General features: G+C 45.8%; 1 protein-coding gene across 1 annotated transcript in view; it reads left to right on the top strand.

Moving 5' to 3' along the window:
• The window catches only part of CA7 (carbonic anhydrase 7), a 58,935-nt gene that overhangs the window by 14,444 nt on the left and 19,409 nt on the right, over positions 1-25,082 (top strand). The window contains exons 3-4 of the mRNA XM_030204471.1: positions 14,926-15,044; positions 19,076-19,171. Of these exons, the coding sequence (XP_030060331.1) occupies positions 14,926-15,044; positions 19,076-19,171 (215 nt within the window). The remainder of the gene's footprint in view (positions 1-14,925; positions 15,045-19,075; positions 19,172-25,082) is intronic.

Raw genomic sequence — 25,082 nt, 5'->3', positions numbered from 1 at the left:
TTTTTCAGCGTTCCTGGCAGCGGTAGCGATGTACACGCTGCCTTCGGTCTGCCCCGGAAGCCTTCTCTTCAAGTTCCTGTTCCCACCTATGCGGGAACAGGAACTTGAAGAGAATGCTTCGGGGCAGAGCTAAAGGCAGCGTGTACAACGCTACCGCTGCCAGGAACGCTGGAAAAGACTGCTGCCTGCGCCGGAGGGAGGGGGGAAGAGAGAGGGGTAGACGGACACGCTCCTCTCCATCCGCTTGGCTTCCCTGCCCTCTCTGTCTGCGTCCTGCCCGAAAGGAAATGACGTCAGAGGAAGGTGGGACGCAGATAGAGAGGGCAGGGAAGCCAAGCGGACGTAGAGGAGCGCGTGCCTGCATGTGTTTTTTTTTTTTTTTTAAACTAATGGCGCGGCGGCGCCTCGCGTCGTTTGGGGGGCATTGCCCCCCCTCGCCCCCCCCAGTCTACGCCTATGTTCTTTTTTTATTTAAGTACTTGCTGTTATCTAATATAATAATTTGCTATGTGAACGTTCTAAAGTGTCTCACTGGGATCGTAACCACCTGCTGACGTCACTGGCCAGCAGTAGAACCCTGCTTGCCTGACGTCAGCAGGGGGTTACGATCCCAGTGAGAGACGCGTGTTGAAGAACAGCGGGAGCGGGCAGAGATGTCCCTATGTGCACGTCGCCCCCCCCCCTCCAAAATCGCCAACCCCCCTCTGCTACTCTCCCCTCCCCCCCTCTTACCGGGGTCCCAGCGGCAGCAGTGAAGAGCCTCACGAGTCTGCTGCCTTCCCTTCTGTTCGCTCTCAGCCCTGATTCTGGTCCCGCCCTTGCGGAAACAGGAAATGAGGGCAGGACCAGAGTCAGAGCTGAGAGCGAAGAGAAGGGAAGGCAGCAGACTTACGAGGCTCTTCACTGCTGCCAACGGGACCCCGGTAAGAGGGGGGGGGGGGAGAGGAGGGTAGCAGAGGGGGATTGGCGATTTTGGAGGGGGGGGCGACGTGCACATAGGGGGATGGGTGGGGCCAGTGTCGGGGAGGGGAGGGCTGCGGGTGGAGGCATCACAAGGACGTGTCTGCGAGACAGAGAGGAGGGGGGACTGGAACTGGGGGGAGGGACAGAGGGAGGGAGGGCATGGAAATCGGAAGGGAAGAAAGGGGGCCGTGGGACTTGGAGGGGACAGAAGGAGAGAGTGAGGGAGGGAGAGAGGAATAATCTTGCTAGCGCCCGTTTCATTTCATACTGAAACGGGCCTTTTTTACTAGTTTAACATATTCTTTCAAAAGCCATCCTAGGGTTATTTTCATATCCTGTGGGGTTACCAATGAACAGAAGTGATCCCCAGTTAAGGGGTGGGGGCAGTGGGAGGGGAGTTTGGGTTTTTGTTGTAATGAGTTGGCATGGATGGGAGGAGTATGTTTTGTAAACAAAATGAAAACAACGCGTACAACTGTTTTTACTTTATGAATTGGTTTGAATTTGTTTATATGGTAAACTGTCCAAACCTTTTTTATTTATTTATTTATTTGTAGCATTTGTATCCCACATTTCCCCACCAATTTGCAGGCTCAATGTGGCTTACATTTGACGTAATGGCGCTTGCCATTTCCGGGTAACAGAATTACAAGTGGTATTGCGTTCAGGTGCCTACATACCAGTTGCCACAGGATTCCTACGGGAATGTAGTTAAAACCTCTGGCAAATGCCAGAATGAGGTTTGGAATTCCCAGAGAGGCAGCCGGAACACCAGACTGAGGCTTGGAACAGTCATTGGTTGAATAGTGAATACAGCCCAAAAAACTGCTGGAGGCTGTTGGAGTTGGGAGGAAATGGATTTATTTACTGCCTTTTTGAAGGAATTCACTCAAGGCAGTGTACAGTACTGCTATGTTAATGGCTTTTACCACATTCTCTGGCAATGAATTCCCGAGCTTAATTATATGTTGAGTGAAGAAATATATATATATATATTTTTATGTACTACTTAGTAACTTAATTGCATGCTCTGTAGTTTTTGTACTTTTGGAAACAGTAAACAAGTGATTCATGTCTATCTGTTCCACTCTACTCGTGATTTTATAGACCTCTTTTATGTCTCCCCTCTTCTGTTTCTTCTTGAAGCTGAAAAGCCCTTATCTTTTTAGCCTTTCTGTATAGAGGAGTTATTCCATCCACTTTATCATTTTGGTCACCTTTCTTTGCACCTTTTCTAATTCCGCTATATATTATTTGAGATGTGGTGACCAGAATTGCATGCAATATTTGAGATATGGTCAGACCATGGAGTAATATAGAAGCATTATGATATTCTCCATTCCTTTCCTAATAGTTCCTAACATTGTATTTGCTTTTCTTAGTTGCTGCTGCTTACTGGGCAGAGAATTTCAATAATGACACCTAGATCTTTTTCCTAATGCAGAACCTTGTATCATGTAGCTTTAGTTTGGGTTGTACTTCCCTACGTGCATTACTTTGCACTTGCTCACATTAAAGTTCATTTGCCATTTGGACATCAGGCTCCTAGTATCATAAAATCTTCTTTTAATTTCTCATATTGTTTTGTGATTTAACAAATATCTTTGTCTTCAGCAAATTTGATTACCTCACTCATTTATAAATCACCTAGAAACAGGAATAGCTACAGCACAGACAGCTGGGGAACCCCACTATTCACCCATTTCCATTTAGGATATTGACCATTTAACCCTACCTGCTGATTTGTTTGAATCAGTTCTCAATCTACAGTAGGACATTGCCTCCTATCCCATGGCTTTTAAAATTCCTAAGGAGTCTCTCCAGAGGTACTTTGTCAAATGCTTTCTGAAAATACAGATACAGTCAGGGGTGTGCTGGTAAATTTTTAACAACAGGCTTTTTCTCCGGACATAGCCAGCTCTGCAGTTGGAAGGGCCAGGGGTGGCCGGGGGGAGGGGGGGGGGGAGCAACACTTGCCTCTCTCTCCTCCCTCCCTTCGTGCAGGCATGCTGGGCATACCTTTGCTGGCAGCCAATAAATGGACTGCCATCACTTCCAATGTCTTGCTCTGAGCAGCATGCTGAAACTTCTCACACATGCTGGAGAAGTCCCAGCCTGCTGTTCAGAGCTGGAAACAAGGAGTGGGGAGCAGCAGCAGTCTATTTACTTGGCTAGCAGGGCTCAGCATCCCCACCAGCAAAGTAAAAGAGAATTCAGCAGGGGGCCCAAGCCCACATTTTGGGAGCCAGTTGTTAAAGTAGCCATGGAGGGCCCTACTTTAACAACCGGCTCCCAAAATTCTTAAAAACTTAACAACCGGCTCTTGCGAGCCTGTGAGAGCCTGCTCCAGCACACCACTGGTATATGAACTGTCTTGCTTTTATCTGAATATTTATTCTCATCTTCCAAAAATATAGCAAATTGGTGAGGCAAGATTTCCCTTTGATAAATCCATGTTGGCTTTGTCCCATTTAAACCACGCCTATGAATATGTTCAGTAATTTTGTTCTTTAATAGTCTCTACCATTTTGCCTGGAACTGACATCACTCATTGGTTTATGTTGGCCACCCTCTAATCTTCAGATACCAAGACCTATTATTAGTAATTGTAACCTGTTGGTACTCTGGGGTATATTTTTTTATTTTATTTTAGTTACATTTGTACCCCGCGCTTTCCCACTCATGGCAGGCTCAATGCGGCTTACATGGGGCAATGGAGGGTTAAGTGACTTGCCCAGAGTCACAAGGAGCTGCCTGTGCCTGAAGTGGGAATCAAACTCAGTTCCTCAGGACCAGAGTCCACCACCCTAACCACTAGGCCACTGTATATACTATCCAATCCAGGTGCTACTCTTTAGTTTGTTAATTTGCTGTATTACATTTTCCAGGTTAAAAGAGATTTGATTCAGTTTCTCTAACACATTTCTGGCATGGGTATCTCCCTATCATCTTTTTTGAAGATGAAGCAAAGAATTAATTTAGTCTCTCCGCTGTGGCCTTGTCCTCCGAGAGTGCTCCTTTAACCCCTTGATCATCTAATGGTCCAATTTATTCGCTTAATAGCTTTCTGCTTCAAATGCACCTTTAAAAAAAGTTGTTTTTTAATTGTGTATTTTTGCTTCTAAGGTGAGCTTCTTTTCAAATTCTTTCTTTGACTTCCTTATCAGTGCTTTGCATCAAATGTGCCTTTATCATTTGCTGTTTCCTATTTTCATTTTCCATTTTCTGAAGGATGTTCTTTTGGCTCCTTCACTTCATTTTTTTAACCATGCAAGCTGCCAATTGGCCTTCCTTCTGTTGTTTTAAAATATGTGGAATATATTTGGTCTGTGCTTCAAGGATGCAAACTTTTAACCTTTGCAGCTGCTTCTTTTAGCTTTTTTTTTTAAACCATGTTTTCATTCTATTGTAGTGTCTTTTTTGAAAGTTAAATGCTATCTTAGCAGATCACTTCCTGTCATACCAAGGTGATGTTCTTTCAGATGAACAAGGTGATGAACCAAGGTGGTGTTCTTTCAGTTAATAAACAGCTTGAGAATCTGAAGGTGGACAAAGCTATGGGGCCAGATGGGATACATCCCAGGATACTGAGGAAGCTCAGAGAGGTCCTGGCGGGACCTCTTAAAGATTTGTTTAATAGATCTTTAGAGACGGGAGAGGTACCACGAGATTGGAGATGAGCGGATGTGGTCCCTCTCCAAAAAAGTGGAGACGGGGAAGAAGTTGGAAACTACAGACTGGTAAGTCTCACGTCGGTGGTAGGAAAAATAATGGAGTCACTGCTGAAAGAAAGGATAATTAACTTTCTAGAAGCCAATGGGTTACAGGACCTGAGGCAACATGGCTTTACCAAAGGAAAATCCTGCCAAACAAATCTTATTGACTTCTTTGACTGGGTGACCAAAGAACTGGATAAAGGATGTGCGCTACATGTAATCTACTTGGACTTCAGCAAAGCCTTTGATACGGTCCCCCACAGAAGACTCGTGAATAAGCTGAAATGGTTGAACTTAGGACCAAAAGTGGTAAACTGGATAGGAAACTGGTTGACCGACAGGTGGCACAGAGTGGAGGTAAATGGAATCCGCTTGGAGGAAAGGAAGGTGAGCAGTGGAGTTCCTCAGGGGTCGGTGCTGGGGCCTATTCTGTTTAATATATTTGTGGGAGATATTGATGAAGGATTGGAAGGAAAGGTTTGCCTTTTTGTGGATGACACGAAAATAGCCAATAGAGTAGATACCCTGGAGGGAGCAGAAACGATGAGAAGGGAACTCCGAATGTTAGAAGAATGGTCGAGGGTCTAGCAGTTAGAATTTAATTCCCAAAGACTCCAGAATGTTAAATTGTATCAAAACGTGACTTTTTATTACATCAACTAGTAAAAAAGGCCCGTTTCGGTAACAAATGAAACGGGCGCTAGCAAGGTAATTAGTTTCTGCCATTAATGTTTTGAATTGTATTATTTTCTGTATTGTTTTTCCATATTTTCATATATGTTTTTTGTTGTAGTATTGTGTAACATAATTTTGAAAGCTCCTTTAAGCAGTTTTGAAGCTGCGTGCCTAGTCAAAGGGGGGGCAGGGGGGTCTGTTGGTGTGTGAGAGAGAAAGAGATGTTGAATTTCACTGTTACACTGTATGTTTTGAGGGGTTTGGGGTACGGAGTATGTGTCTGTTTGTGAGAAACAGAGTTGCTGTCTGTGCATCACAGTGTGTGTATGTTGTTGTGGGGGGTGTTGAGTTTGGTTGTGTGTATGTGTGTTAGTGAGAGATCCTGATTTTTCCTATTAGATGTTGTGTATTATTTGGTGGGGAGGGGGGTGGGAGTCTGTGCGTGTCAGTGGTTGACAAACATTTATGTATATGTAGTGCTTTTTTTGTAGAAAAAAAGGTGCCGGTACTCATTATGAGCGGGGTCACCACATAAAGCTCCACCCCTACGATAGCCAAACCCACATTAGCCACACCCCTTATACCAGCCATGGCGCACATAAACAAACATCACTGAAAATATTATACTAGTATAGAAGAAAAAAATAATGTGATTTTTTTTCATCATAAATCATTTCTGTAAGCTGTTACAGCTCCAGTATACCCAGTGCAAAATAAGACAGCAGATGTAAATTCTCAAATTAGACATATTTCAAACGCTAAAATGAAAATAAAATGATTTTTTCTACCTTTGTTGTCTGGAGACTTGGTTTTTCTATCCATATTGGTCCCAGTCTCTGATTCTGCTGCTCTCTATTTGTTCCCTTAACTCCATTTCCAGAGCTTCCTTTCCATTTATTTCTTTGCTTTCCTTCTTTCTTCTTCATTTTTTGCCATACATCCATAAGTAAAAGCTGGGTCCTTCTCCATGGAATTGACTGGAGGAGGTATAACGTGGATCCAGCTTTTGCCTATTTTCCCCATCCATGTGCAGTTTTTCTCCTCTCTTCACTTTCCCTCATCTCCATCCATGTGCATTTTCTTTTTTCTTTCCTACCCTCCATCCATGTCCAGTACTTCTCCTCTCTCCTTCCCTCCATCCATGTCCAGCACTTCTCCTCTCTTCCCTCCCCTGTATCCATATAAAGCAATAATTCTCTCTCCCCTCTTCTCCATCCAAGTCCAGCATTTCTCCTCTCTCTCCGCCAACCCCTCCATCCATCCATGACCAGCAATTCTCCTCTATCTCCTGCTCTCCTCTCCATCCATTTCCAGCATTTCTCCTCTTCCCTGCCCTCCCATCCATGTGCATCTCCTTCCTCTCTTTCCTTCCCTCCCCTCCATCCATGTCCAGCATGTCTCCTCTCTCCCCTTCCCTCCCCTCTCATCCATGTCCAATGATTCTCCTCTCTTCCCTGTCCTCCTCTCCCCTCCATGTCCAGTGATTCTTTTCTGCCCCCTGTCCTCCTCGGCCATCCATGTCCAGCGATTCTTCTCTGTTCCCTGTCCTCCCCTGCCATCCATGTCCAGCGATTCTTCTCTGCCCCGTCCTCCCCAGCCATCCATGTCCAGCGATTCTTCTCTGCCCCCTTCGCTACCCTGCTGAAATGCCCCTTTGAAGTTTGGCCGGCTCCGTGACAGAACACAGTTGGCGCCGGCCAAAATCGGCTTTCGATTATACTGATTTGGCCGGTTTCAGGAGATCGACGGCCATCTCCAGATTTGTGTCAGAAGATGGCCGGCGATCTCTTTCAAAAATAAGCTGGACAGTATGCACCCTGGGCGGACCACCCCCACCGCCCCGCCATTGCTACGCCACTGCTCATTTCAATGTGATCTGACATCGAATCTATTTAAACGCCACACATTCAGATGGAAAGCTAATGACTGAGATTATTTTCCCAATCTTTATTAACACCAAAAGTTAATTATAATGCCGATGAGGCAGTGTAGACTGGTGCTCAAGGGAACTGGCAGATCCAGAATTACAGATACAAGAATATCAGAGGTAGCGGGACCAAGAAACGAATTAATCTGGGGAGAAGCGTGGCAGGAATAAGGTGCCTCACCTCTCACCCTAATGGCAACCCCGCAATAACCTCGAAAAACCCTTCTTATCATAAAGGACACTCCAGTATTACACGGGCATAGCATAGACCAGACTTTAAAGTTTATAAAACTGTTTCCACCACGAGGAACTTTTACATTTCCTTCCAAATTTCAAAACCTGTCCAGTTAGAGAACATGGTTAGTCTTCTAAGGTGGAGCACGTTTACCTCTGTGTTTTCACATACTCACCCTCACTTTCCCTGAATCAAAATAACTAGAAACTAATGGGTCTCTGAGGTTTTATTTTAAAGGGAAATCTGGTGGACCCCCTTAATCTGCCCTGAAGGCAGTTTCTCCTTGTTCCCTGTCCGGTACCTGCTAAAAGTACCGGACTGGGACCAATCTAGGAGACAGAGGGGCTCGTTTCCTCAAATGTTTATGAAAAATCACAGGACACTGATCATGATCCTCTCTTTAGGGGGGGTTAAGGTAACCCGCACCCCCACACCTGTCTGCGCCTTTAAGGAACCCAGGACGAGGAACACGCGAAACTAATCAGGCAAAGAAAACCAGGGCAAAGGTTTGCACTGGGACCGCGTGGAATAACGAGTTTCACTTGTACCCATAAGTAGAGGAGTGTGGTAGCCGTGTTAGTCCACTCTTAAGGTTATCAATAGAAATCAAACAAAATAAAACATGGAAAAGAAAATAAGATGATACCTTTTTTATTGGACATAACTTAATACATTTCTTGATTAGCTTTCGAAGGTTGCCCTTCTTCGTCAGATCGGACGACGTACCCATAAAAACCATCGAGGAAGGCTTCAGGAAGGAAGCCCCTCTGAAAATCAGCTAAAGCTCGCGCAACGTCCAGAAAGGCTGGAGAAAGGGGGCGATCACTGGGCTATTCCCGAGCAGATTTGGAGGTCGTACTAGCAGCGTGGGTCCGGGTAAAATGAGGACTGGCTGGCGAGAGGTCATACGAGGTCACTGAAGAACAGAAGTGGCGAGTGTGACAGGGAAAGAGGGAAACTTTATTTTTGTTTCTAGATTTTACCTTTGCACAGCAGGGCTGCCAGGAGAAACAGTGAACCCGCAGTGAGCGAGGCAGCGGTGAACTGGCAGGCGGCGCTAGTAAAAGCAGCAAGCAGGCAGGCTTGATTCCGTCCTTCGCTTTCCTGCCCTCTCAGCATCCCGCCCACCCTCGCAGAAAGGAAATGACATCAGAGGAAGGCGGGACGCAGAGAGGGCAGGAAAGCGAAGGATGGAATCGAGCCTGCTTCTTACTGTTTTTACTAGCGCCGCTTGCCAGTTCACCGCTGCGATTTTGGTAAATACTTAAAGGGGGCAGAACAGAACATCGGGGAGCTGCTGGACCTAAAAAAAAGTGCCGGTACGCTGTACCGGTGCGTACCAGCATAAAAAAAGCACTGTGTATATGGTGTTTTTGTGATTGGAGGGAGTGTGTGTTTGGAAGCTCCTTTAAGCAGTTTATAACCTGCCTGTTAAGTCATTAATATGCCTCTGTTCTGGAGAGCTGTGTTTGGTAATTATAACTGTATTTGTGTTTGTCAGAATTCCTGCTTCTGGTGAAGGCAGCGGTTTATATTTTTTTGGGGTGAGAGGGTTTGAAGCTCCTTTTATTTATTGCATTTGTATCCCACATTTTCCCACCTCTTTGCAGGTTCAACTTGGGAACCTGCTTGCCAAGTCAGTAATATGCCTTGGTTCTTCTCAGGATTCTAGCTTTTGAGGAAGGCTGCAGGTTTTTTTTTTTTGGGGGGGGGGGGGGGGGAGGGGAGGGGTGTGTGTAGCTCCTGTAAGGTCTTGGGAACCTGCCTTCCAAGTTGCTAATATGCCAGTGTTCTGGTGAGCTGTGTTTGCAAATTTTAACTGCATGTGTATTTGTCAGCATGCCTTGTCCGTACCTGTTAAAGCAGAGTAAAGGATTTATTTTAAGAGAACATGGAGGGGGTTTACATTATGAGCATAGCAGGCTCTGCTGTATTGCAGATCTGATTGTGAGAAGGGCTGCAAAACCCAACCTCTTCTGCCAAATTCTCATTTAATGATTTAATTTAAATTTCTTATATACTGCCTGCAAGCCCTTGCCTTGGAGTACATTCAGGTACCATAGGTATTTCTCCCTTCTTAGAGGCCTCACGATCTGAAGCGGAGATGCTCAAAGGTGCTTGCAATGGTTAATTTAGACTGGTGTTAGCCAGTTCTTCTGATATTACCTGGGTAATTTCATTGTCCACTTTTTGTGAAGACGGTTCTATAGTTTTCCTTTTACCTGGTTTATTCATTGCCATGATTATTAGAAGCTCAAATCCAGTAACAAAACAAGTACTGTAGCTAAATAAGAGATGGTATTGGATTCATATATTGATTCACCTCTGATGCTCTAGCTTTAAGTCACCGTTCACTGTAGCGCTCGCTAGTGCCCCCCCCCCCCCAATTTTGAAGGAAACCCTTCTTCAGATCAAATTTCTAATCTGAAGAAGGGTTACCTTCAAAAGCTCATAAAAATGTATTTAATCCAATAAAAAAAAGGCATCATCTTATTTTCTCTCTTTGTTTTGTTTTATTTCTATGTATTATTATTTTTACACTTTTTTAAACTCTTTTTTTAGTTTAAACTTTTTATTTTAACAAACAGAGGTGCCAAAATACAAATACAATAAAATATAAGCCCCCCTCCTCACCCTCGGTCTAACAAATAAAATACATAATCCCTTTTACCAAAGGTGTTCTAAATGCTTTTCAGACATTGTAGATATGCCTAATTATCAATTTCTGTAATCCACCTTGAACTTTTATTATATTGAGTGGATAATAAGTTTTGTATAAAAAAATAAAGAAAAAAGACATTTTTGAACACACGTGAGAATGAATGAGCAAAGTCTTGAATGTGAGAGCTTCTGAAATCCTAGCTTCCAGTGTGTTCTATAGGCTAGGGGATATTGTTTGCAGGAAAGAAGGAATCATTCAGAGGGAAACAGATAGGACTGTCTCCTAGTATCAGTGCTATAGGGTTACTCAGGTTGAAAGCCATGAATAGATAATCATATGCGTCATAAGTTCTAGTGAAAGGTTAAATATACATTCTCTCAAAGCTGACCTCAGCAGCAAACATTGTAATGAATGCTTGTGCTCAGGATAGCTATGCTTTTTTATTTTTAATCATGTTAGAGCTCAATTCACCTCAAATCTTTCTGACCCACGCTGGCAAATATCTGGAAAAAATCCAAATAATTACTGTTGTAAAAGCAGATATTTGCAAGATATTCTGTCAACTAACTAAGGGGCCTTTTTGAAAGGGCACTAAGCCCTTAACCACAGGGTTAACATGTGAAAATAGGCTATCACAAAATACATTAAAGCATTTTTATTTATTTAAAAAACTTATATGCCACCTATAACTAGGTGGCTTCCATAAAAACACTCATAATCAATAAAGCAACAACAACAACAAAAACCCAATTAAAAGAAAATTACATCATTTATTTATTTATTTATTTATGCATTCTTGTATCCCACTATTATCCAAAAACAAGTTTCAGTTCAAAGTGGCTTACAATTTAGTTAGGTGAAGTTACAGTAGTGTATTACAGTTATAAAGTGGTACGGTTCCATTTTTTATTTAACTATAGAATTTTTGATTTTGTTTTTAATCTAGCATGAAGTAACATGTCCATGTACAGTTACAAAAAACACACAATCACAAAAGTTTTCTGAACTGCTTAAAATTAGAGCAGTGACAAAGCTGGCCAGGTAACTCATTCCATAAGGAAATTCCAGCTGGAACAAACCGTGAAGCTCATATATCAGCATGACGCAGTCACATCATTGCATCAGTGGAGAGACACGTGGAGGGGCATAATCAAATGGGACGCCCAAGTTTTCCTGAGGGCATCCTTGCAGGACGTCCCCGCGAAGGGGCGGGGAAACCCGTATTATCAAAACAAGATGGGCGGCCATCTTTCGTTTCGATAATACGCCCAAATCTCCACATTTAGGCCGACCTTAGAGATGGTCATCCCTGATTTTCGGCGATAATAGAACCCGAGGACGTCCATCTCAGAAACGACCAAATCCAAGCCCTTTGGTCATGGGAGGAGCCAGCATTCGTAGTGCACTGGTCCCCCTGACATGCCAGGACACCAACCGGGCACCCTAGGGGGCACTGCAGTAGACTTCAGAAAAAGTTCCCAGGTGCATAGCTCCCTTACCTTGGGTGCCGAGCCCCCCAAAACCCATTCCCCACAACTGTACACCACTACCATAGCCCTTAGGGATGAAGGGGGTCACTTAGATGTGGGTACAGTGGGTTTGTGGTGGGTTTTGGAGGGCTCACATTTACCACCACAAGTTTAACAGTAGGGGGGATGGACCTGGGTCCGCCTGCCTGAAGTGCACTCCTGTGTTTTCCAGGTAGCGCGTTAGGATTACCATGCATTAACTGGATAATGCGGGGATAATGAGAGCACTTAGCGCCATATTAGTTGTTTTTTGCAGGTGCCAAAGGGCTCCTAACTATTTATACACAAAAATAAATAAAGTATTCTCCAGTGCCTGAAAAAAAGATTCTGGAACTCAGAAGGAGGAGGAGGTGCTGTTACCGCAGCTGTTCAACTTGTGCCCTCTGCTCTGCCAATTGACACTGAATCACTTAGGGCCTCTTTTACTAAACTGCGCTAGCGATTCCCAGTGTGGTAATGCCGATAAAGCTCATTCACTTTGAATGGGCTTCGTCGGCATTACTGCGGGAATTGCTAGTGCGGTTTGGTAAAAGAAGCCCTTAAATTCATAGGTGCCACTGTATTTACCCTGGGCACATTTGACTCCTGACTGTATTGATTTCTGCTCCAGGCTGGCGTGAGTCGAGGTTCGTCTATTGCTGCAGCTTTGGCAGCTCCCATTTATTCTTCTTGATGCAAGTTTGATATTTCTTACTTTTGGAAAACTAACTGAAGCAAATCTTCCGTTATCACATAATGCCTAAATTAGAAAAACAAAAGGGGCTCTTTTATTAAAGGTGGTAGGTTTTCACAATCACCACATATTAACAAAATTAACAGGGGGGTAGTGCAAAGCCTATGAGGTAAATGCAGGGGGTGTGCCCAGTGCACAGGGTAGAGTGTTGTTGTGCAAGTACTGTGTTATGAACCTGGGCTAATTAGCATAGAGAGTCCACACTATCAACCCATGCATGTAACTAGCCCAGGCGTTACACACAAGGTACCTATGGCATAGCTACCCGTTCCCAGCTATTCCGATCGATCAAACCCAAATCCTCTCCCCCCCCCCTCCCCATGATCTGATCCTCTGATGCTCCCTGAATCAGACCTCTTCCACTTAGTTTAGCTTTTCCCACTTTTTACCAACCCAACTCTCCTAGGACTGCCACTCCGGACCCCTCCCAATCATGTCCAGGACTTACTCAAGAGATAAGATCTGGTGGTTCAGTGGCTAGAAGCGAGAGTGGCCCCTCTCCTGTCCTGCTCTATGTACTGCCAGGTTCAAAATGGCATCACTGACCTTTAGTGGTAGTCTCATGGTATACTGTTGGGCGTCAAGCCTTCCAATAAGGGCAATGCCATTTTGTGAAACAAACAAAAAATTATTATGTTTGCAATTTGATGGCAAATCAAGCAAATTAAACACGTACAGAAATAGAGATAAGGAGGCAAAACACACGCACACAACACAAAAATTACTCGGTAAATAGCTTCCTAAAGTCCACAAATAGGGGTGGAGAGTAGGCATGCCCAGTGCTAATTGGTTAGCACAGATGCATTGCCACATGCTAACCGATTTGTGCATGGTTAGCACAGGAGCCTTTACCACCTACTAAATAGATGATGGTGTGCTAATGGCCATGCACTAATTGGAAAATTAGTGCATGACCATTAATGGGGGAAATAGGAAATATTTCCCACACACTAGTGGCCTAAGTGTGTGGGAAAGCGCAGCTTCGTAAAAAGCCCCCAAGTCTCAAATTATTGACATATAATTTTACCCTTGACCCTTTTCTCCACTGGGTTTTACAGGTAATATCTACAAGTTAATAGTGCTGATATTGTCAGCATAGAAAATTGCAAAGTCAATGATACAATCTACCAAAAAGGAATTCAGAGATGAGTCTCATTTGTCTATGGAACCAAGATTTGCTGGCTGATCCAGTACTACATGCTGCCATATGGAAGGTCCCTAGCTCAGTCCCTGAGTTAGGTCTTCCATTCTCCCGGTTGCCTGGGACTGGATATCCTGTGAAGTCAATGTTCACAGCCCCAGAACAGGGAAAGAAGTCATGGTTATTGCTTAATGGTGAGATTTAATAGCTGGAATCAGAACCCCGATTATAGTGTCCTGCATGGTTCTTGGCTCAGGACTGTTACTGCAGTGACCAGTATACAGGGAGGGATATATACAGGGCCAACCCTACCATTAGGTGGACTAGTGTAGCAGAATTTGGGAGGTGATGGTACAACTGCTGGACCTTTGAGAGCTTGAATTAGCTCAGCTTGCTGTATACTGCCCCTTCAACAAGGTTTATGTTGCAAAGGGCCAAATGCAGTAGGCTTTGAGTGAGAACTGGTGCCCCAAGGCCCAGTGCCATGCTGGATTTTCTTTTTATGTGGCCTCAGGTGAAGGATGGAAGGGTGGCAGCAGCAGGGGCAGTAAAAGGTAAGAGGAAGGAGATGTTGGACATGGCAGTGGAGAGGACAGGAGAGATGCTGGACATTTGTTGGGGGAAGAGAAGGGGTGATGCTGTACACTTTAGGGGAGGGGGTCTATGGAAGGGAAAAGGAGATGTTGAACTCCTGAAGGGGGGTGGGGAGAGTTAGAGAATGGAAGGAGAGATGCTGGACTATTGGGGGGTAGTAAAAGGGGAAATGTAGGACATGGGGGAGGTAATAAGCAAGGGAAGGTGAGATGCTGCACACAGGGGCGCAAAAGGTGATATGGGGAGGGAGGTGCATGGTTAAAGATACATCCAGATTGTCTGATACTTTTGGGACTTGAGTAGCTGGGAATGAATGTTCCAATTTAACTGGAAGTGGAAAGGAATGAGCAGAAACTGGTGGCTTAATTGATGTACAGAGCAGTGATTGCCAAGCTCTGTCTTGGAAGCCACCAAATCATCGGATTTTCAGGATCTCTCTAATGAATATACATGAGGAATATTTGCATTTGCTGAGCCTCCAGAAAATGCAAATATATGGTATATATACGTTACAGGTGTCCTAAAAATCAGATAGGTGAGGTGAGCCACTGGGATCCACTGCTCAGTAGAATATGTCCCTTTCTATACAAAATCATGCTGGTTTCTACAAACACCTGCATTTTGGTGAATGGAAGACAAAAGGGCTGTATCTTGCAGCAAGCATGTTGCCAGGTAAGAAACACGCAACAATCTTTACTTACCAAGTTCTAAAATGAGATGAAAATTAAAATTTAACACATCCTTTTGCAGTGATCAGTGGGGGTCCACTGGAAAGTCCCTACAGACTTAAGCAGTTTCATTTCCACTGGGGCACAAAGTCGAACCAGGGATCAGAGCACACAGTCAATGGAAAGTCATTCCCTTGTGAGGTGAGAACATTTCTTTCCTCATGTAGTCCCACTGTTGATTCATTTTCAGTTTTTGATACTTAATCACTACCTCCCTGGCATATAACCCATGTAAAGGAATCACAGATCTCTAAAGGTTATGCTCCTGGGGAGGAAATGTTTCATGGAAAACACTGGCCATGCTGACAATATACGAGGTTCATTTTCTACAGGGTGCCAAAAATTAAGTACAGGGATGTTGTGTGCTAAGTGAATATTCCATAATGGCAACTAGGCAAGCAATTGCCATTACAGAAATTTATATACCAACATTTAGGTGCAGCCATCTACGTGAATGGCTGGTATAAATGTCTGACTAATTGTTGCAGTCGAACATGTAACTGTTGGTATTCTCTAAACTAAGGGACCCTTTTACAAAGGTGCAGAGGCACCTACGCACCTGCAGTGCGTGTCAAATTGGCACTACCACCCGGCTACTGTGTGCCCCGGGCGGTAATTCCAAAACACGCGGTAGAAAATGTTTTCTATTTTCTACTGCGGGGTGCTAACCCGGAGGTAATCGGCAGTTGGCTTGCACTGGACGCTTACTGCTCAGTTAGCATGTGAGACCTTACCGCTAACATATCATAATGACCCAGCACCTGAACTTCAGTACATTACTGTTTCTAATTGTTATTTCATTACCGATCTTGTCATACCTAACATTTTGTTCCACTATGTTACTCTTATTCGTGTGTTATTATTAATTGTATTTCTATTCAGCCCTGGCAATAGCCAGGACAGAACATTGTAAGCCACATTGAGCCTGCAAATAGGTGGGAAAATGTGGGATACAAATGCAATAAATAAATAAATAAAGTCAATGGGTGACAGTAAGGTCTCAGGCTGAACATGGAAATGCACTGGTTTCCATTTTGCCGCACGTCCATTTTCTGGCACATTAAAAAAAAATCGCTTTTTTTCCAGGCGCACTGAGGAAATAGACCAATGCGTGTCCAAGACACGTGACTACACCAGTGCAGGCCACTTTTGGGCACGCCTTAGTAAAAGGGCCCCTTAGTACCTAACTTCTGGGCATGCTCCTGACCTTCCCATTCCCCTCTCACATCCACATCCCCCTCGCAGTGATGCAATATAGAATTTATGCGCTAAGGTTAAAGAATACCAACAGTGCAGTGCAGTTATGTTTGTAACTGATAATTAGTACCAACAACAATAATTGGTTGTTTGTGCCAATTAGCAGCTAATTTTTCAATTAAGTTGCATGTTTAACTGGAGGTATTCTATAAGGGGTCCTTTTACCAAGCTGCGGTAAAAAGGGTCCTGCGGTGGCGGCAGGGGCTGTTTTTGCTGCAAACCAGGGCCCTTTATACCGCAGTGGGTGAAAAGCTCCTAAAAACGACATGGCCATGCGGTAAGATTATTTTTACCGCGTGGCAATGCAGGGAGGGGAGGGAGCACTTACCACCACCCATTGAGCTGGTGGTAAAGGATCCCATGGTAAACCAGTGGTAATGTGCTGCCCAATTACTGCCAGGTTAGCGCCGTGCTAGAAATTACGGAATTATTTCCTGTAGCGCCGGAAATGGCTCGCGCTTGAGGTGAAACTACCACCTGTGGCCTTGTTGGGCCCTTGGTAGTTCCAGGTTTCTGTACGGCAACCCTTTAGTAAAAGGTCTCCTAAATGAGGGGTGTATGTCTTCTCGTGCACACAATAGTAAAGAGATGCCAAGCCTCAGGGCTCCTTTTACTAAGCAGCGGTAAGCCCAACAGTGGGGCGTAGCCACGGGTGGGCCTGGGTGGGCTGGGGCCCACCCACTTTGGCCTCAGGCCCACCCAGCAACGGTGCATACTCCAGGCCTTCTTTCCCTCGGGCCCTCCCTCCTCTTCGGGCAGCGCCGCAGTCTACCTGAACAGGAAAGCTGCACGGCACCGGGTCGTCCTTGCGCTATGCTGCTGCCCTCCGCTCCGTTGTCATCATCTTTCTGGCACAGAGTTCTTCTGCTGCTTATCTGCAGCGGATCCGCGCGCTGCCAGGGCTGTATGCTGCTGCGACTGCTTCCTCTGCGCTGGCCCCGCCTTCCGCCTCTTCAAGAAGGCGGGGCCAGCGCAGAGGAAGCAGTCGCAGTGTAGGGGGGGGGGGCAGCAGCAGCATACAGCACTGGCAGCGCGCAGATCCGCTGCAGATAAGCAGCAGAAGAACTCTGTGCCAGAAAGATGATGACTGGAGCGGAGGGCAGCAGGGTAGCAGCAGGACGACCCGGTGCCGTGCAGCTTTCCTGTACAGGTAGACTGCGGCGCTGCCCGAAGAGGAGGGAGGGCCCGAGGGAAAGAAGGCCTGCAGCCAGCATGTCAGTGAGTGGTGGCTGGGGAAAGGGAGGGAAAAAAAACCTGCAGCATGCTGGCGGGTGGTAGGTTTGTTGTGTGTGTGCGTGTGTGTGTGCTGGTGGGGGGGGGGGGGGGGGTCAGGGAGAGACAGGAGCACTGTTGGGATGAGGGAGTGAGACAGGTAGGGGGAGGGACGGAGAGATGCTGCAAGGGAAAAGAGAGGGAGAATGGTTGGATATGGGTGGGATGGGGAGAGTGAGGGAAAGAGCATGAGAGAAAAAAATGTGTTGGACATGAAAGTGGAAGGGAGGGAGAGATGAGAGGGGAAATGTTGAACATGGCATTGAGGTGAGGGAAAGGAAGGATGGAGAGATGGTTGGGGGGGGGGGGGGGAGATGTTAAACCAGGGGCTCAAGGCAGGGAGAGGGAGAAAAGTTGGACATGAAGAAGGTGGAGAAGAGGAGAGGAAAGGAGAGATGCACAAGCAGGGGAGGGGAGAAAGAGGGAAGATGGATCCAGGGAGAGAAGATAGACAATGGATGGTAGGGAAGAGAAAGGGAAAATGCTGGACAATGGGGGAGGGGAGAGAGATGGAACAGGAAGATGCTGGTGGTGGGAGGTAAAAGATATAGGGAAATAGGCTATGAGGGTGAGGAGGGTAGAAAGAGGGAACAGATGCTTGGCTGGGAGGGGGGGGGGAGAGAGAAAATTTTGTGCCCACCCACATTGTGCTCAGGCCCACCCAAAATTGGCTGTCTGGCTATGCCACTGCTTCCCACCCCTAGTGCGCTGTCATTTCCAGTGCTACAAAAGTGTATTTCTTTTTGTAGCGCTAGAGTGTACCCTGTGGTAACTGGGCAGTGCCGCGTGCTGACCGGTTACCGTCGGGTTCACGCAGGAGCCCTTACTGCCACCTCAATGGGTGGCGGTAAGGGCTTCTCCCAGAAATAGCCGCATGGCAAGTGCTTTACTTGCCGCACACCATTTCCTGTAGGAAAGCAAGATTTCCCTTTTACCTGCTGCAGTAAAAGGGGGCCTCGGCGTGTGTGTGAAAAACACACACTGACGCCAGCACAGGCCCCCTTTTGACAAAGCTTGGTAAAAGGGGCCCTCAGTTATTTGGAGTGCATCATGCTCTCTCAAGCTCACTCTTTCACTCATTAAAGCCTCTGTACCAGTGCACTGGTCCTGATCACTACTTTCATGAGCAGCAAACCTACGAAGAAAAAAAGTCAAGTGGCCTAATCAGTAGGAAGAAATCCCTTTTCCCTGCACCTTCAAGTATATGTGCTGGCTTGTATTTGGTCGTTTCTGAGATGGACGTCCTTGGTTTCGAAAATTGCTGAAAATCAGAAATGACCATGTCTAGGGACGTCCATCTCTAAGGACGACCAGATTTAAGGATTTGGACATCCCTGACGGTATTTTCGAAAAGAAAGATGGACGTTCATCTTGTTTCGAAAATACGGTTTTCCCCACCCCTGGATCGGGACGTTTTGCAAGGACATCCAAATCGAAACGTGGACATCCCTTTCGAAAAAGCCCCTCTACTTCTCCCATAGGAACATATGGGCAACTCTAGCATTTAGCACGTGCTAAAAATGCTAGTGCGGCTTAGTAAACAGGGCCCTTAGTTTCAAACTTTAGAGCCACAACCCTTTGAATATGTGCCTCTGTCTAAATCCAGACTTGTCATCTATTTTAATTCTGATTTCCTTGTGCAGCTCCATTTAGTACACTGGAATGCTAAAAAATACTCCTCATTTGAAGAAGCTGCAGATGCGCCAGACGGCTTGGCAGTAATTGGGATTTTTTTGGATGTGAGTATGCAATTGATATGCTTCCTTTTTAAAAAAAAATTGAAATGCAAATATCTGTTAGATACAGAGTCAGAAAATATTTCAGAAAAGCAGAATAGAATTTAAATTTCTATAAAGAGAAGGAGGGATGAAGAATGAAGAATAGGAGGAGTGGGTCAGTGTATACGCCACTGTGCCAGACTCAGGGGCGTAGCCAGAGCTCGCTGGGAGGGAGGGCCAGAGCCCGAGGTGGGGGGGGGGCACTGTTTAGCCGCCCCCCCAAGCCGCTGCCACCGCATTGGACCCACCTGCCGATGACCCCCTTGAACCCCCTCCTGCCACCAACCCTCCCCCGCCGTCGCTGCCCGCCCCGCCGCCGCATCAGATACCTCAGATACCTCATTTGCGGCAGCCGAAGAGAGTCTTCTTCAGTTCAGCGCCAGAGTAGTGCCTTCGTTCAACGAAGTTCCTGCTGTGATCAGCTGGTTCTGACGCCTTACGTCCTGCACAATGCAGGACATAAGGCGTCAGAACCAGCTGATCACAGCAGGAACTTCGTTGAATGAAGGCACTACTCTGGTGCTGAACTGAAGAGGACTCTCTTTGGCTGCAGCAAACGAGGTATCTGATGCGGCGGTGGTGCGGGCAGCGACGGCAGGGGAGGGTTGGTGGCGGGAGGGGGGTTGAAGGGGATCGTCAGCAGGGGGGCCAGGGCCAAATCTATGGAGGCCCATGTCCCCTCAGGCCCCACGTAGCTACGCCACTGGTGCCAGTACAGAAGTGGAAGCCAGAAGATATAGGGCCCTGTTTACTAAGCCGCGCTAGAGGTGCGTTAATGCTTTTAGCGCGCGCTGACCATTAGCATGCGCTAACTGTGTAGGTGCCCACGATATTCCTATGGGTGCCTACACAGTTAGCACGTGCTAATTTCGTGCACGCGCTAAAAATGCTAGTGCACCTTAGTAAACAGGGCTTATAGGGAGCTGAGATCTCAGGGTGTCAAAAGTCCAGAACTACCAAGTTACCCAGTTCCAGGAGGGAGACTCTTTGGTCAGTCTTGGCTTTGAACTTACATCCCAAAGTAGTGTGGTATTTGTAGTCCCTTTAAAATTAGTGCTACTCTTAATACACTGTAATTATGTCAGAAATCCAGATGAAACAAAACTATTCAAAGGTGTCAAAGCACATGTGGACTGTGAAAAATTGCAGGAAGACCTTAGGAAACTTGAAGACTGGGCATCCAAATGGCAGATGAAATTTAATGTGGACAAATGCAAAGTGATGTACACTGGGAAGAATAATCAGAATCATAATTACCTAATTCTAGGGTCCACCTTAGGAGTCAGCACTCAAGAAAAAGATCTAGGTGTCTTTGTAGACAATACGCTGAAATCTTCTGCCCAGTGTGCGGCGGCGGCCAAAAAAGCAAACGGGATTCCAAGCATTATTAGGAAGGGAATTCAAAATAAGACCAAGAATATTACAATGTCTGTGTATCGCTCCGTGGTGCGACTTCACCTTGAATATTGTGTTAAATTCTAGTTGCCATATCTCAAAAAAATGGAATTAGAAAAGGTTCAAAGAAGAGCAACCAAAATGATAAAGGGGATGAAACTCTTCCTGTATGACGAAAGGCTAAAAAGGATAGGGCTCATCAGCTTGGAAAAGAGATGGATGGGGGAGGAGGGGTATGATTGAGGTCTATAAAATCCTGAGTGGTGTAGAACAGGTAGAAGTGAATCGATTTTTCACTCTTTCAAAAAGTACAAAGACCAGGGGACACTCAATGAACTTACATGGAAATACTTTTAAAACAAATAGGAGGAAATATTTTTTCACTCAAAGAATAGTTAAGCTCTGGAACTCTTTGCCGGAGGATGTGGTAACAGCGGTTAGCGTATCTGGGTTTAAAAAAAGGTTTGGACAAGTTCTTGGAGGAAAAGTCCATAGTCTATTATTGAGATGGACATGGGGGAAAGCAAGGAAATTTGTCAGGGATCATCAAATAACCCATAAAGAAAAAGAAAGTACAGGCTGTAGTCCACAAATGAGGGGGGGGGGGGGGGGGGGGGTGAACAATACACAATACCTGAGAGGAGGTAATAAGGAAATTAAATCAGGAAAACTACTACACAGCACCTACATATTTGGAATCCTAGCATCAAAAAGGAACGAAGCTGTGAAGGTTCAAAGAAATGAAAAGTAGTACACATTTACATGGAAACCTTAACTGAAGTCTAGCCCACAAAGTCAATGCGTCCTTGTCTCCTGTGTCCACCTGGAAACATCAGGAAATATACGAATCTTATCTCCCAAAAAAGTAACTGAGGTGGTTTAATGTACAAATAGTCTATGTAAAGTCTCCTTATCTTGAAGAAATACAATAGAGACCAGGAGAGTGGCTGGAAAATCTACTTCCTCCTGAGAACGCTCCAAAAGTGCTGTAACATTCAAGCTATCTGAAGATAATTCTGCTGCTACTGGGCCTTCAACTTCCCTTCCAATGCTGATGAAACCAGCAAAAAATAAAGCTTCTATATAGGTGGAAATCCTGCTTCAGGACACTTGAAAACCTCCTTTAGAAATTTGTAAAAAGTATCTCGAGGGGAGCTGAGCTTAACAGAGGGAAAGTTCAAGAGTCTTAAATTCAAAGTTCTAGCTCCATTTTCCAGGTTTTCCAAGTTATAATGAACTATATTAGCCCCTTGCAGCAATTTAGATTCCATCTCCCTTATTTGGGATATAGAAACTTCCACCCAGTGGCGTTCCTAGGGCGGCTGACACCTGGGGCGGATCGCCGATGCGCCCCCCCCCCCGGCGAAGCGACACCTCCTTCCCCCCCCCTGGTGAAACGACACCTCCCCCAGCGAAACCACACACTCCCGGGTGCATTTTTACCTGCTGGGGGGGGGGGGGGGCGCCTGTCAGCTTCGCTCGTTCCATGCTCCCTCTGCCCTGGAACAGGAAGTAACCTGTTCCGGGGCAGAGGGAGCACAAAACGAGCGGAGCAGACAGGCGCGTGGCACCCCCCCCCCCAGCGGCATGCACCCGGGGCGGACCGCCCCCACCGCCCCCCCCCTAGGAACGCCACTGCTTCCACCACCTTAAGCTGATTTTCCTGGTGAGTCAGATGAGACTGGACAGTTTCAATCACTGAGGCATTAGACAGTGAGGGGCCCTTTTACTAAGGCATGCCGAAAAGTGGCCTGTGCTGCTGTAGGCATGTGTTTTGGACATGTGCAGGTCCATTTTTCAGCGCATCTGGAAAAAAGTCCTTTTTTTTGTGGCCAAAAATGGACATACAGCAAAGTTAACACCAATGCATGTCCATTTTTGGCCTGAGACCTTACTGCCACCCATTGACTTAGCGGTAAGGTCTCACATGCTAACCAGGCGGTAAGCATCAGCGCGTGTAAACTGCTGATTACCACCAGGTAAGCGCCACATGGTTAGTAAATAGAAAATATTTTCTACCATGTGTTTTGGACACACGTCAAAAATGGAATTACTGCCCAGGGCACAAGGTAGCTGGGCGGTAGGTCCAATTTGATGCACACTGGACGTGTATAGGTGCCTAAGCACCTTAGTAAAAGGGCCCTTGAGGTTGGTGACAAAAGTTACACAAACCTTGTGTAGGGACTCCATAGTTATCCAGATGGACTCCAGAGTTATCTTCGTAGGACTAACCAGCAGCTGTAGAGCAGCACTGGGGTCAGGCAGGCTCAACTCCAACTCCCCACCAGCCATACCAGATGAAAAATCTTCCCCAGGTAAATTCAATGCAGCAGCTTCCAAAGTACCTGGGAGACCCAGTTTTCCAGGAGACCCCTCCCCTGGGAATGAAGCAATGATAGGAGCTTGCCCCTCCAAAACCACTTCAGAGACCCCAACTTCCGACACTCTGGTGGCTGCTCCTCCCGGCATACACTTCACACCCAAAGCCTCTAGAGGGCTACGCAGGCTAAGCGAAAGCTCGCCTTTCGAACCGGGACTCCTCTCCATTCTGGCAGCAGAAACGCCCAATGGTGCTGTTGAAGTCGCATATGAAGTCATGCTGGCTTGTCGAAGGACTGGAGTTGAAGGGACTATGGAAGATACACTCCTGATCTTCCCCTTTCTCTTTGGTATTCAGTGGTATTGATGAAAAACTGCTTAGGACTCCACAGCACAGCAAAATGTGGCTACCTAGATTGCCATCTTGGACATGCCTCCCTTGCCCATTTTGGCTCTTTCTGGTTAAATTTTGATCAAAACATCTCTTGCAAACCAGTTTGATTAGAAATAGAAAATGCAGTACTGATTTTCATTCCTATGCAACTTATATTAACTACAGACTTAATTCTCCTTTCGATGGATAATAAAACAATACTAGATACACATTTTGCTCTTTTAGAATCTGACAAACATCTAAAAATCCTCTTAATATCTCTATATGGAACAATCCAAAATTTAAAATAGATCAGTTCAGCATATCTTCAAAATCTTTGTCACATTTGAAGCATTAATCCATCAATTTAATCTTCCTACGGGGCCCTTTTAGCAAACAGCAGTAAAAAGTGGTCTTAGGGGCCCTTTTACAAAGTAGCGTTAGAGCTACCACTGCTTAGTCATGTGCCAAATCGAGACTACCACCGGGCTCCCACAGGAGCCCGGTGGTAGTTCCCACCCCCAGCACTGGGGCTTACCTGGCGGTAATGGCTGCTCGAGTATCACCGGGTTAGTGCAGGAGCCCTTACTGTCACCTAAATAGGTGGCGGTAAGGGGTCCCCCAGAAATGGCCGCGCCAATCCCTGTGATTAGCACAAGGCCATTTATTTTTGGGGGCCAAAAACAACCTTTTATCTGCTGTGGTAAAAGGGGGCCTCGGAGTGTGGCAAATCTATGCACCGATGCCACCGCAGGCCCCCTTTTACCACAGCTTGGTTAAAGGGGTCCTTAGTGTGCCCTTATATGGGCCATTTCCATGAGATAAGGCCATTTTTACCACTGGGGTAAAATGGCTGTCTTCTGTTTTTCATATTAATGGCCATGCGTTAATTTTCCCATTGATGTGTAGCCATGAGCATGTGAGCCCCCACCGCCACCTATTTTGTAGGCAGTAAGGACTCATGCACTATATTTATGCTAATCGGTTAGTGCAAGGCAATGCCCACGCACTAAGGGGTCCTTTTATGAAGCTGCAGCAAAAGGGGGTCTGCGCTGGCGTCGGTGCATGTTTTTGATGCGCATCAAGGCCCCCCTCCCCACACTCACCTGGCGGTACCAGGCAGCATGCGGCACTTCCCGACTACCACTGGGTACACACCGCTGCTACAAAAATGGAAATATTTTTACAGCACCAGAAATGGCCTGTGCTGTGGGGAGAGAACTACTGCCGGGTTGCTGCAGTAGCCTGGTGGTACTTCCCTTTTAGCGAGCAGTAAGCCTGCGTTGGGCTTACCACTGCTTCGTAAAAGGGCCCCCTAACTGATTAGTGCAGAACATGCCCACTGTACGCCTTCAGACCCGGCCCCAGTGGTAAAAAAATAAATTTTATTTTTTAGTGCACGGGTAGCATGTGGACATGTCAAAATTACTATGGGAACCTCAGCATGCCCCATTGTAAGCCATTTTGTTTTGCTGTGGAAAGCCTCTCTGTTCAAGAAGGCTTACCTTCCAGACTCAACCTAACTTACTTCTTCTTTGTTACAGCAAAATTCATGGACTCTATTATCTTTAATTATCTTGCATCTCTGTTGTTTTATATGTTGCATATTCGATTACTATCTTATTTTACTAACTGTAGCCTGCACTACGGTATTGTGTAAGCCACATTGAGCCTACAACTAGTGGGAAAATGTGGGGTATACATGTGTTAAATAAATAAATAAATGTGTTCCTGCTTACCGCAGCTTTGAAAAAAAGGGCCCTAAGTTTTCTTACTTTAACTGAT

Source organism: Microcaecilia unicolor, chromosome 5, assembly GCF_901765095.1.
Source record: "Microcaecilia unicolor chromosome 5, aMicUni1.1, whole genome shotgun sequence".
NCBI classification, from domain to species: Eukaryota; Metazoa; Chordata; class Amphibia; order Gymnophiona; family Siphonopidae; genus Microcaecilia; species Microcaecilia unicolor.
The sequence above is the reverse complement of the archived record's forward strand: the minus strand, read 5'-3'. Positions and strand labels throughout refer to the sequence as shown.